This window comes from Marmota monax, unplaced genomic scaffold, assembly GCF_021218885.2.
Source record: "Marmota monax isolate L192 unplaced genomic scaffold, Marmota_monax_Labrador192_F-V1.1 WCK01_AAM20220418_F8-fsc00575, whole genome shotgun sequence".
NCBI lineage: Eukaryota > Metazoa > Chordata > Mammalia > Rodentia > Sciuridae > Marmota > Marmota monax.
This window is the reverse complement of record NW_026692552.1, coordinates 191666-205785: the sequence shown is the minus strand read 5'-3', so window position 1 is coordinate 205785 and position 14120 is coordinate 191666. Positions and strand designations below refer to the sequence as shown.

The 14120-nt window shown below is 41.0% G+C and overlaps 1 protein-coding gene across 1 annotated transcript in view; it reads right to left on the bottom strand.

Moving 5' to 3' along the window:
- Positions 1 to 5035: 5035 nt before the first annotated feature.
- Positions 5036 to 14120, bottom strand: part of LOC124093519 (transmembrane protein 132B-like) — a 42739-nt gene continuing 33654 nt past the window's right edge. The window contains 1 exon segment of the mRNA XM_058579763.1: positions 5036 to 13484. Coding sequence (XP_058435746.1) covers positions 12333 to 13484 — 1152 coding nt within the window. The 3' untranslated portion in view covers positions 5036 to 12332.

The following is a 14120-nucleotide window of genomic DNA, read 5'->3' as shown; positions in this document are numbered from 1 at the left end:
GGCTGCCAATCTTACTGGAGTGAGATGGTATCTTAGGGTGGTTTTGATTTGCATTTCTCTGACTGCTAGAGATGGTGAGCATTTTTTCATGTACTTGTTGATTGATTGTATCTCCTCCTCTGTGAAGTGTCTGTTCAGGTCCTTGGCCCATTTGTTGATTGGGTTATTTGTTATCTTATTGTTTAATTTTTTGAAGAAGATCTTAGAAGATGGAAAAATGTACCCTGTTCATGGATAGGCAGAACTAACATCATCAAAATGGCGATATTACCAAAAGTTCTTTACAGGTTCAATGCGATGCCAATTAAAATCCCAACGGCATTTCTTGTAGAAATGGATAAAGCAATCATGAAATTCATATGGAAAAACAAAAGACCCAGAATAGCAAAAGCAATTCTAAGCAGGAAGTGTGAATCTGGAGGTATAGCGATACCAGAGTTCAAACTGTACTACAAAGCAATAGTAACAAAAACAGCATGGTACTGGTACCAAAACAGGCAGGTGGACCAATGGTACAGAATAGAGGACACAGAAACCAATCCACAAAATTACAACTTTCTTATATTTGATAAAGGGGCTAAAAGCATGCAATGGAGGAAGGATAGCATCTTCAACAAATGGTGCTGGGAAAATTGGAAATCCATATGCAATAAAATGAAACTGAATCCCTTTCTCTCGCCACGCACAAAAGTTAACTCAAAATGGATCAAGGAGCTAGATATCAAATCAGAGACACTGCATCTGATAGAAGAAAAAGTTGGCTACGATCTACGTACTGTGGGGTCGGGCTCCAAATTCCTTAATAGGACGCCCATAGCCCAAGAGTTAATAACAAGAATAAATAAATGGGACTTACTTAAACTAAAAAGTTTTTTCTCAGCAAGAGAAACAATAAGAGAGGTAAACAGAGAGCCTACATCCTGGGAACAAATTTTTACCCCTCACACTTCAGATAGAGCCCTAATATCCAGAATATACAAAGAACTCAAAAAATATATTTAAATTTAAATGATTGGCATAGTTCCACTTAACTATATTTTAATTTTTTCGTATTATTATCAGTTCTCAGATAAGAGTGTTGAAATCTCCATGCAGATAAATTGATAGATTTCTCAAATTTCCCTTCAGTTCTGCTATTTTTGCTTCATTTAATTTGAAGTTCTATTTTTAGTGCATGTCCACTTAGGATTTTCATATCAATAAGCTGACCATGTTGTTGTGGTGGTGATAGTGAAGAAGGAGGAGGAGGACAATGACGAGAAGGAGGGGAGGAGGGAAAAGATGATGATGATGATGATGGTATCCGTTTGAGGTAATGACCCTTCTTTTATAAAGTCTACTTTATCTGATATTTGCCTAGTCACACTGGAAAACTTATTTGTGTTGAATATTATATCTTCTTTCAAACTTTTATTTTTTGTTTCTTCACATTTAAAGTATGTCTCTTCAAACCCACATATACACAGCTATATCTCATGCTAGACAAAGGTGCCATAAACATACATTGGAGAAAAGATAGACTCTTCAACAAATGGTGCTGGGAAATCTGGAAATCCATATGTAGCAAAATTAAATGAAACCCCTCTCTCTCACCCTGCACAAAACTCAACTCAAAGTGGATAAAGGACTTGGGCATTGGACCAGAGACCCTGCACCTACTAGAAGAGAATGCAGGCCCAACTCTCCATCATGTCAGCATGGGAACTGACTTCCTCAACAAGACTCCTAAAGCACAAGAAGTAAAATCAAAAATCAATAAATGGGATGGTATCAAACTAAAAAGCTTCTTCACAGCAAAGGAAACAATCCAGAATGTGAAAAGAGAGTCTAAAGAATGGGAAAAAAAATCTTTGCCACCTAATCCTCAGCTAGAACATTAATCTCCAAATATACAAAGAACTCAAAAACTTAACACCAAAAACCAAATAACCAAATCAATAAATGGGCAAAAGAACTGAACAGGCATTTTACAAAAGAAGAAATATGAAAGGTCAACAAAAATATGAAAAAAAATGTTCAACATCACTAGCAAGTAGAGAAATTCAAATTAAAACTACACTGAGATTCTATCTTACTCCAGGCAGAATGGCAATTATCAAGAATACGGGCAACAATAAATGTTGGTGAGGATGTGGGGGAAAAAGTACTCTTATCCATAGCTGGTGGGGCTGCAAATTGGTGCAACCACTTTGGAAAGCAGTATGGAGATTTCTCAGAAAACTTGGAATGGAACCACCATTGTGCTCAGTCATCTCATTCCTCAGTATATACCCAAAGGATTTAAAATCAGCATACTACAGTGATGCAGCCACATAGATGCTTTAACAGTTCAATTCACAATAGCTGAGCTATGGAACTATCCTAGGTACCCTTCAACAGATGAATGGATAAATAAAATCTGTGTATACACACAATGGAATATTACTCAGCTATTAAGAAGAATGAAATTATGACATTTGCTGGTAAATAAATGGAACTAGAGATTATCATGCTAAGTGAAATAAGCCAATCCAAAAAAGCCAAAGGCCAAATGTTCTCTCTGCTATGTAAATGTAAATGCTAACACAATAAGGGCAGGGGAAGTAGAAGTTCATTAGATTAGACAAAGGGGAATGAAGGGAAGGGAGCAGGAATGGGATTAGGAAAGACAGTAGAATGAATCAGACATGACTTTCCTATGTTCATATATGAATACACAACCAGTGAAACTCCACATCATGTACAACACACAAGAATGAGATCCTAATTAGGATAAGTTATATAATCAAAATACACTTGATTGCCATGTGTATCTAAAAAGAACAAATGTTAAAAATAAAGTATGTCTCTTATGAACTTCAGATGGCTCTCTTCCTATTAATCCTGACATGCTGATAGAGTGGGCCTCAGTCATTTGATTTCTAGTTGTCACCTCTTCTTTTTTTCCCCTTCTGTCAAACAACTCTTCATATTAATCAAGTATTATTTGGTGTTCCAATTTTTCTCTTCTATGACCTTATTCAATATACCTTGCTGCATTTTCAGTCTTATCCTAGATCACTAGTTATCACCTAATAGCACAGATATAGAGCACTTCATGTATAATGCAGAACTGTTAGCAGTGTCCCTTCATTTAACCCTCCTTGTGCTGCTATTCATATCACTTATTCTACATGGAGATATATATATGAAACAGGCCCAACCGCAGGTTGAAATTGTCAGAAGACATACTCAGTGAAAAAGATATATTGATAGAGATTATATAATCCAAAAAAAACACAAGGAACACAGAAGAAAAAAGAATAGAGAAAAAGAAAGCCTCTGAGACTTGTATGAAACCATTAAATACACCAATATACAAAGAGAGTATAGGCAGGAAAGGGAAAAGTTTTAAGAGAACAACAGTTGAAAACTTCCCAAATTTAATAGAAAACATTCATCTATACCCCTGATAAGCTCAAAACACTTCAGATAGGATAAATGCAAAGAGATCCACACTCTGACATAGTAATAATAATGTTAAAAGTATCAAGAGAAGAATAACTCCTCATATACCAGGGAACAACAACAAGGTCACACTCTATTGCATCAGAAACTGTGGAGGCCAAGAGGGAGTGGAATGGCGTGTAAACTAATGAGAAAAATTATCACCCCAAAATGCCACATCTAGAAAAAATATCAAGAAGGAAAACTAAATAAAGCCAGCCCAGGAAACTAACACTGAGAGCATTTGTTGCTGGAGATTTTCCTTATTAGAAATACTAAAGAAAGTCCTTCAGGATGAAAGCAGATGGTGACAGGTGACAGGTGGCATTGGAAAAGGTGATCAGGTGCTTATAAACATGGTATAAATGCATATCTCTTCTCCATTTTTAACTGCTTTAAAAATCAATTGTATAAAGCCACATGAGTGTTCTGCACCTGGGCCAGTTACATATTTAAATGCAGCAGACCTGACAAAGATGCCACATTGTCAGCAGCAGGGACCCGTGTGACCTCCAATGCCAAGCAGAGTGCTCATGGGCAGTTCAGGACCTCAGGGACACTCACCTGCACATTACCCTTGCTCCAAAGTGGCACCAAACTTCTTGAAGATGTTGACTTCTTAAGTTTTTTCACCTCTACGAAGGAGAGCTGGGCCCATAGCATGCGTATGCTGGCCATCCCTTCTCGGTGCTGGAAGTTACTGTCCTTGGCACGACGATACAGGTGTTCAGTAAATTCCTCTCTAACAGTAGAGTACTGCTCATGACGCTGCTGCTGACAAGTGCTGTAGAACCTGCGAGCATCACAGTGAGCCGGGGAACATGGGCAGAGCTCATGCTCATGCCACGGCTGCCTGACATCAACCTTACCCTGTCGTGGAGGGTATTTCTAAAGCTGAATGAATTCTCACATGGTTGGTCCTCTCTACAGACTCCAGCTCAGGCAACAGACATTGGAACCAACTGTCAATACAGGGCAGGAGTGTGGTACAGCAGGGTGCCTTCCGTGGCTACATGTGTGAAGCCCTGGAAGCACAATGTACAGAAGTATTCTAGTTGTTCCCGAGTTAAATGCAATTGGCGCCTGCGTGAGTTTTCCTGCGTCTCCAGTTTTAAACATAGAACTAACAGCCCCTGTCTGGCAGGGACACATTTGAATAAAGTTTTTTTCTCTCATTAAAATTCAACTTTGTAAGCTTTATGGAAATAGGGACTTTTCTTGGCCTTCTCCAAGAACTGAATTTGCCTGTCTTAGCTATAGACACTCAGGGCCACTTGGGAATGTCAGTGATGAGCAAGACTTGGACTCAACAAGTTCTCGAGATTTTCCCTGGAACTCAAGGGCAGCCTGTTTCTCCTGGAATCTTTCTCTCAGACTTAAATAAGTCATTATTTTCTCTAACTCTGAGGGTCTCAGACAATAGATGTCCATGACAATGACAACTATGACAATGTAGTTATGGCCACCTCTATGTACAACTTGAGGATTTCTCAGTATCTTCCTTGGAATGTCTTTTTGAAGAGATCCTTTCCTGGAACCTACCAATTAATTGTCTTACTAACACAAGAAATCATCCAACATGTTTTATTTCTTCTTTTTAAAATATTTGGAAGTGCCTTTACAGGTATGGTGAGGTACATTGTGGAACATACACAACAGGTTGTACTGAAAGCCATGGGCATTGAAATGGATAAATACATTACACAACCAAGAGTCAGAGAAGCACAGGGTGATACCAGCATGCTCTGTTCATAATATCTGGCATTAAGAATCCGATTTCAGAAAAGTAAAAAGTAAGGGATAACACCCTTTTCTTCCAAATGCCAGATAAAAATTATTTCTTCTATTTGCTGCCTGGAAACCACCCAGAATGTACAGTTGACTGGGTCCAGTGTGTCTGGCCACTCACTATGGTCTACAGCCAAGGGTCCACCTGTACAAGAGGCATCTGAGGCTGGGCCTGATAAGGGGGACACAGGTTTAAATCTCTAGGTAACATCATGCTCTCTAGACATCTATCAGCACTGTAAAAATGATTGGCCACAGAAGACATGTGGCTGCCCCCTGCGAGCGTGGCCCTGCAGTGTGGTGCTCAGCGTGTGGGTGTGCTGCTTCTCACTGGGTCTCACGTCTTTTCCTCTGAGCTCAAGCATTTCTTTCCTTAGTTCTCCACTCTCAGATCCTGCCTTTCAGTTTTGATGTTTGCTTAAACCAACAACGATATGTGGAGAAGGCCTAGAATATCTCGTAATGGAGCCCTGGACAAGGGGTTTGTTCTCAGAATCCACTCTGAATTCTGAATTGTCACCCTTGCTGTAAGTCCAAAGTAAGGCTCCAGAGGAGGACAACTAAGGAAGGAAGCCACTGGATCTGTGCTAAGAGGAGGGACATCTGCCAGTCCTGGCATCTTCTGGTGTCTGAACTGGTGGCTGTGGAACACTTCACTGCACAGGAGAACTGGGATGGTGGAAGGTTTACTGCATGTTTCCAGAAGTGTCCAGTGGAGATTGGCAATATGGATGCTGAGTGCAGGAGTGGTGTGCTTCCTGTCAGCCCACGATGTTCATGGATTGGAAATGCTTGTACCATCTAGGAATATACACGGGAAATAAGTGTATAGTGATCAGGAGAAAAGACACATTCTCTAAGGAAGCATCTTAGAGTGAAGTGAATACAACATAAGCTATTTCATTCAGTGAGTCAGATTCTTACAGGAGAGGGAACAGCTCCAACCTTAGAATGGAAAGTAGAAAATCCCATGTGCTCTTTTGGTAGAAGGAAGTGAAAAAGAAGTGCCAAGTCAAAAGTGAGTTCCGCCATCCTGAAGAAGTACAATGGCCCTCCATATCCACAGCTTCTACATCCACTGATTCAACCCAGATCAACCCATTCAGAAAAAAAAAAAAATACATCTGTACTAAACATGAATACTTATTCCTGGTAATTATTCCCTAAACAGTACAGTATAACAACTATTTACATAGCATTGACATTGTGTTAGGAATCATAAGTAATCTAGAAATCATTTCAACTCTACAGGAGGGTTGTATAGGTTCTAGGCAAATCCTACTATACCTTATTTTACATAAAGAACTTGAGCATCCTCAGATTTTTGTAACTTCAGGGGGACCTGGAATCAAGTACTACAGATATGAAGAAGGGACCATAATATTTTCAAACAGATAAAAAAATTCAGCATCACACAGACCCCAAATTCCAAAGCAGCATCCAACTCTAAATGTATCACTGCAGAGGGCGGTGGAGATGTATGAAAAAGCCATTGTCTTCTCAGTTTCTGCAGCATCTTAAGGAGATTCAATCTTTAACATACAATGACAATGTTTCATCTGAACAACTGACCAAGAGGAGCAATTAAAGCCAAAGAAATTTTGAAGACATTTCAAAGAACATGAAGGTTGTTCAGCATTGAGTTGACAACATTATTGCTTCCTTAAACTGGGAAGATAATGTCCCTGAATGAACTTGAATTTCCACCTGGAAAGTGTTGGTGTCCTACTTGTTTGAACCATGGAACAGTCTGTGAACACTGTAACCCAGGTTAGATGTCTCTACTTTTATACTTTTAGAAATTTCTAAAAGCAAACAACAAAAACACTCAATTACCTATCCAAATTGTATAAAGTCATAATGAAACTAACAAGTATTAAGGACTTTAATATTTTAAAAAACTGAAATACAGTTTTTGCATTTTGTGCTCATATGCACAAAAAATTAAATACAAAGTGATCCCTGTATTACATATCTCATTTCAAACTTCTTTCTTGTTCCTTCTCTTTTTGAGATATAAACTGTGAACAGACACACTGAGATCTAGGACAAGATATCTGGGTTCTGTGGCTCAGACTTCCCATGTTTCAAGGAGAAAGAGGCTTTGAAAGCTGTTAGTGGGTAACAATTACCCAAGTGCTGAAAAATATTCCTGATGGGGGTGGGTTTGTATACCTAGCAAAGTTTTTTGGCTCATTTGCTGCCAAATGAGCCAAACATTTTATAAATAAGCAAGAAAGCCTGCTACCTCACAGCCTAGATTTCACAAGCCAGCATTTACAGGGGTCTGAAGGGTCTGATGAGAGACCAGGTGTGGCATGAAACATTTACGACATGCCAAGTTACTGCCGGAGACACTCATTTGCACCATGGGAACAATGGGTAGTATTTGCCAAAGTGCCAAAGATAACACTGGCAGTTTCAAGAAATGCACTTGCAGCCTTAGGTACTTGGCCAACACACCCACCAGTCCCTCAAATGAACCAGCTATCTCATCTTCGAAGCAGAGGCCCCAGCTGTCCTATGTCTCATTTGCATCTCTAGAGTTTCCATCTGGATCCTCAGCACCCAGGCTCAAGCCCATGCAAAGCTACTGCCCAAATGCATCCACAAAACCAAGTCACTGACCAGGGAAAGCAAGAGGGTGGCCAATTATCACACTACCAAACACCCACTGCACCTTGCACTTTAGCCCTGATTTCAAGGTGGTCTGACCCTCAACAGAGACATGAGAAATGAGTCCTTTTTGTAAGACATCTGGAAAGTTTCCCCAGCCTGTTAGGAAAACAAATGGGAAAATTTTTAAATCTCAAAGTCATCTTTGACTTTTAGGGAATATTTCGTTTTGGTGTCCATTTATTACGTCATCAAGGATGATGGCTGAAAAGAAAAATATATGTATCTATAAATATAGCCAATCATATAGAAGTTGAAATTAGAAAAGGAACATGTAGGTAAAATAATGAAACAATTGAAGAATGTTTAAATGTTTATTTTCATGTTAAAAACGATGAATTACCCTGTGGTTAGAATATACCAATATGCTGAAAAAGTGAAGTCACGTTATTTCTGAAATATTTCCAGGAAAAAAGGAAAGATCCAAAAGTAATGAAGAGTAAAATCAAAATATTCCAGCAAGTTTCATCAACATTGCCAACATGAGCCACGTCCTTTCCAGGCCAGAATTCCTAACTCAATGCATTTCACGATGTCAGGTCCTAATGTTTTTCCCATCATCAGTTGAGATATTTTTGAGTTGGAGGTCTGTACATTTAAATGCTACAGTTTTGCATGCTTTTTATTTTAAAATGTGTTTATTCTGATACACCTCTCAGAGTTTCAGTGTAATGTCTATATTACATACAAAAATATCTAATATGCACATTTCAGCATAGCTTTTCCACCATCCAACCTGTCCCTTTACATACAGGTGATGTACGTCACAGAACACATATGTAATTTTAATTGAGAGGAAGGTTACTAAGTTTATAAACCATCTGAGGTGTCATTTACAGAGACCAAAATGGAGAATTAAGATAGTTTTTAAGATGATTAGAGTAGAAAGCCCAATGGTGCCAGTGGCATGAAGGATTCAGATGAAGCCACCCTCAGTGGACTGAATGGATCTTTGCTGACAAAACTTTTACTATGGTCTCAATTTGCCAATATTAGAAAGATCCCTTTCTAAAAAGCTGATCGATTTACACAAAGGTGGACTTCTTAAAACTTAAAAATCAGCAAGTACATATCTCCAGATATGGTGATGGGACAGAAACACCATCCATGTTTTCACTGCATTCATGTGCATAAATCGAAACTTTCTGTGTAGATATGGAGGATTATTGTAGGCTGGGAATTAACCCTGGCCACTGTGTGCAACAGCTAGGAAGGTGATGTTCCTCCTCTTGGTACACAGAGTATTCTGGGGTTTGCTGGATCTTTTTCTTCCTCTTCTTGCTCTCTCAAATGCAGCACACCTATGTTTAAAGCAGGCTTTTTGGTCTGGCAGCTGCTTCTTGGTCCCTGTACTCTGGACTTGAAAGAGGAACACTGGGACCTGGAGACAGTGACTGCACATCTTCAACTGCTCCAAGCAACGCAGTCCTCAGCTCACATCTCAAGCTCCCTGCCTGCGACCAATGTCCACAGCCTGCAGCCCTCTCCAAACACCTGCTGGTTCCTCCCTCAGGAGGAGTCTGAGCATGCCACTCTATGGGGAAAAGGGGACTTGGCAGCCCTTGACAACCTGGAGCTAGGTTATTCATCGAGCCCCAGGATCTGAATATCTCAACCATGAAAACCCAGAGAATGAAGACAGGAGAAAGCATGGGGACTGGAAACTGGAGTTCAAGGCTTAATAGTTTATGTTGTTCCCATTTGGGTTTAGGTATCTTGAGGTGTAGTGCTTAATAGCTGTGGCTGACTAGCTGGAAAACAAGGTGATCTAACCCATGGTTTATACTCTGCAGTAAATAGGAGCATAAAATACTTCAATGAAAGATGTCCATGCCACATCTGAAAACAACTGTCACTCGAGTCCCACTAAATGGTCTACATTTGACTCTTCAGCTTCAAGCACACACCTGTGTACATATGTATATGTGTTTGTGAGTAGATATTATATGGTAAAAGGGACCTTTTCCCATGATCTTCCATTTGACTTCCTCCATGTTGAACTAAATGAACTCTAATGTGAAGGAGCACAGGTGACTATATGGGCGCTGATTCATGCTGGGTGAGTCTGTGTTGTCCACCAGAAGCTTCTTCAGGATCATGGTCAGCATCCAGCTCCATTTAGGCTGATCTGGCACAACCCAATACTCCCTTTTTGCTCTCTGTCCCTGCCCCATGTTCCCACCTCAGGAAAGGCTCCGATTTGTATGTTCCTTAGTGATGCTCCCCACGACAATGGCAATTCCTCCCAAACTATGCCCCCACCAAAGTCTTGATGTGCCAGTGGTTGGGAGGCAGTCTGCTGAGTAAACTCCTCCCCTTCAATTCACACTCTTCACTTTCAGAAAGGACCTCCATTATTTCTTTGATATTGAAGCTCCAAAAGAAGATGGAACTGAAAACATCTCCTAGAAGGAGCCAGACTTCCTGGATAGCTTGGCTGTGCATCCATCCCAGGCATGAACTCTCTTCTGTCCTCACAGTTGTTCTGTGCTACCTTCCCACTAAGCCTTCTGAAAGGCCACTGGCTAACCAGGGAGCTCTTCCTAAAAGGCGCCAGCTGTCCTGCAAACTCCTTTTGCAGTTAAGGCCTAGGTATTCTACTTCATTCTCCAGTTAAGTTGAAGCTCTCTGCAGTCCCTGGCTTCAGCTCCTAAGTGCCATTTTAAATACTTATAAAACCAATTCAATACCAGCCTCTGAGGTCACCACTATACCACCTGCAATTTCAGCCCTGTTTGTGGCATTCAAGAGATATAGGATAGGAGAAATTTCTGGCTGCTGCTTCATGGCTAGAAGAGGCTGAGTTGTCAAGTTTCCATCCATGAGAATCTAAAATAAGAGAGCAATTGAATGAAAACAATTCTCTTTTGAATAGCTCAGTTGTCATCCACTGGGAGTAAGGGTGACTTGCTGCATGTGCCTCCTACTTTGGGCCTTTCAAATTCCATTTCTTAGGGATGCAAATGGCTCAGTTAACTCATAATGAGACAGATTATTCCAGTGTCTGCTTTTCCACCTATAGCATCTTAATAAATAAAAATATCACATTTTGCTAATCTGAAATTCTTGCTTTGAGATGATGACTCATGATGATTCTAAATATTTTTATTTAAAAATTATACAAGAATCACTTTTTTCCTCTTAGCACTTTGATTTTTCAATAGCTATATTTTGTTCATAATAGCTGCTTCCTGGGCTCTGGAACAGTCATTTATTTTTGTGAATTCTGGGAGGAACCCATTGCTTTTCCCACAAACGTACACCTGTGAAGATAGTTATTGTATGGATGATTTATATGTATTGCTAACTTGAAACATCATTTAATTTTCTTTTTTTCTGGTAAAATGGAAAGTTTAATTGGAAGCTATTTCCTGGACAATTTCCCTTCAGCGCAGATGTAGATGGATTCTACCTTTAGATTCAGTTTGGATGGTACATTGTGTTGACTACAAAGAACCTGCATAATCACTGCTCCCTAAGGGCTTTCTGCCCTCAGCAGTGTACTCCAGGAGCTCCCCAGGATTCTTAGCAAACAGAGGACAAAAATAAATGTGTGTGTTCACAACTTTTCTTCAAGTTGTTTTAAACTTCACATAGAAAAATGTAAAGAGATGACCCTCCCTCACTGGATATCAACATTTTAAGCAAAACCCCTGTCCCAGTCATACCCAAGAAAGTTCAACAGCAAAAGGTATGAAAAAGAAAGTGAGAATAAGCTTCTTAGATGCTGTCACTAAAGAAAGATGTGCTCCATACTTGAAAAACCTGACATCCTGTATGGAGACCCAGGAAATGACGTGACGCGGCAATTCCCAGGGAATAAAACTCATTTGTAAATCACACAGATCTCAAAGACTAAAATTTCTTCTCTTCATGTTTCAAAAAAAATTCCAGATGTCAAAGGAACAGGTGCAGGTGGAAATGTATATAAAAATACTGAGCAGCGCTCCTAACAAATAAGGATAGCTACATTCAGTCACCTCTCATGTGTCCAAACCCAGGCCACAGGCTGTACCTGCCCACTGTGCTTTAAAAGGTCTAGGAACAGGAAAATCACCATCCAACTCTCTCCTCACTACACACAGCCATTCGCCATGAGATGACTAACAATGTCTGTGGGGTCGGGTTTACTCTACCTGCACTGAGCTGGTACCAGGCTGTAGGCAAAACTGTTTGTTGTCACAGAATTCCTCCAGTCCCTACATGTAGCTGTTTTAGAGGCATTTCCCAGCTTAAAACCCAGCTGATGTAACTCTCCAGGCCTCTGAAACATGCTTAGAAAGGGCTCCCTCCAGACCTCCACGAACTCAGCTTTGTGAAATCACCCTATTGCTGATCAGACTCACTGCTCCACCTTTCAGAAAACAGAAGGCATAAAGGTGAATACAACATAAGAAAGGAGTTTACATCTGGTCCTGCAGTCTTTCCATATAGTCTCTGAATTCCTGTGAGTCCCCCAGCCCCATGTCCTGGCAGACCCACTTGATGCTGTCATCACTGTCAAACAGGATGGAGTTGGTGTACGGGCCCCCATCCTTGGGGAGGATGGTGGTATAGGAAGTAAATTTGACCCTCTTCCTCTTCGGGCCAGAAGAGTTTACAGGTTCGTTTTTCATCCCTTTCTCATAGACAGAGTCAGAAGGTATGAGCAGCTGACTGTGGAAGGGCTTCTGGGAACCTCCGTTCAGCAGGAAGTTCCTCTCCTCGAACTGCAGCCCCCTGTCTATCATGGTCGTGCACTCCTCTGAGGGGAGCGTGATGTCCACTGGGTTCTCCAAAAGCTCCACCTCGTTCCCAAGCCAGACCCAGTCGTGGGAGTGGGGGATGTTGCCCTGCTCGCTCACCGCAAGCCTTTTGTGTCTGTACTTCCAGGCAAATGCCACACAGTTGATCAGGAAGACCAGGATGGCCAGGCAGAAGATGCAGAGCAGGGTGTACATGCCGATCTCCAAGTCCGTCAAGCTGCTGGAGGCCTCTGTAAGGTCACTAGGGTTACTGGATTCTGGAAACTTCCCCTGGGTGGGGAAGCTGGTGAAGGCATCTGCAAAACCACTCTTGAGCAACTTCTTGTCCTTCCCTTCCCCAGGCAGCGGCAGGGTTGTGCTCCTGTTGGTCCTGTCCTCTGGGCCAGCAGGGCCCCCACACTGGAGCCACTCGTGGACTGCTCGCTCCTGGCTCCCTTCCTGCTGTATGGAGTTGCTCAGGTGATCTTTGTATTCCCGGTTCATGCCCTCAATGTCATTGCTGCCTCCTCTGTGCTCCTCCTTGATGCCTGGTGCAAACCTGACCTTGACGCTTCCTTTACCCACAGCAAGAATACTCTTCCTCTTGGTCTTCTGGCAAGGCTTGCTGATCATCATCTCCAACTTGATCAGGGGCCCTTGTCCTTCGCCCTCTACAACCACAATCGGCCACTGGGACTGCAAGTTTGGCTGGACAGACACCACCATTTCATCCAATGATGAGACAGTTATGGAAAAATCCTTGGGATCATAAATGTCTAAAGGTGTCACGGAGCCATCACTGAACAAAATCCAAGAACTGACTATGGCTTCCTGAGGGAAACAAAATCAAAGCATGATCAGCTCCCTTCAAATTTACAACATAAGCAAGATTTCCTACATAAACACTTTTAAGTATATGTAGAAAAAAATCTTCCATTTTATAATCTTTACCAGTTCTTGTCATGCCTTGAACTGGTATCAATAATCTGCAGGAGCTCCACTGGTATGAGAAATAAATAATAAGCTTTCATGAATGCACTAAAGTGTAAATTAATTTATTGCATGCCATATCAAATAATTTGACTTTGACCTTTCTATAAACACTTTGAAAGATCAGGCAATTTATCTGAATCAATTTTAGGTGCAACTAATCAGGCTACTGCTAAAGATAATATTGCTTTGAACCTTCTTTATTAGGAAGCCAATGCTGATGAAGCAAAACACACTCTGGGAAATTTCTTGGTAAACTATGGATTATGAAGTTGGACTACTTGAACGGCCCAGTGCCTCAGTTATCTTTATAAATGATTTGCAACAGCCAGGCACAGTGATGCACATCTGTAATACTAGCCAAACAGGAGGTTGAGGCAGGAGGATCATGAGTTCAGGGCCAGTCTCAGCAACTTAGCAAGATGCACTTATCAAAAATTACCCATTTGGTTTGGCCAAGTTAAAAAAAACATGGCC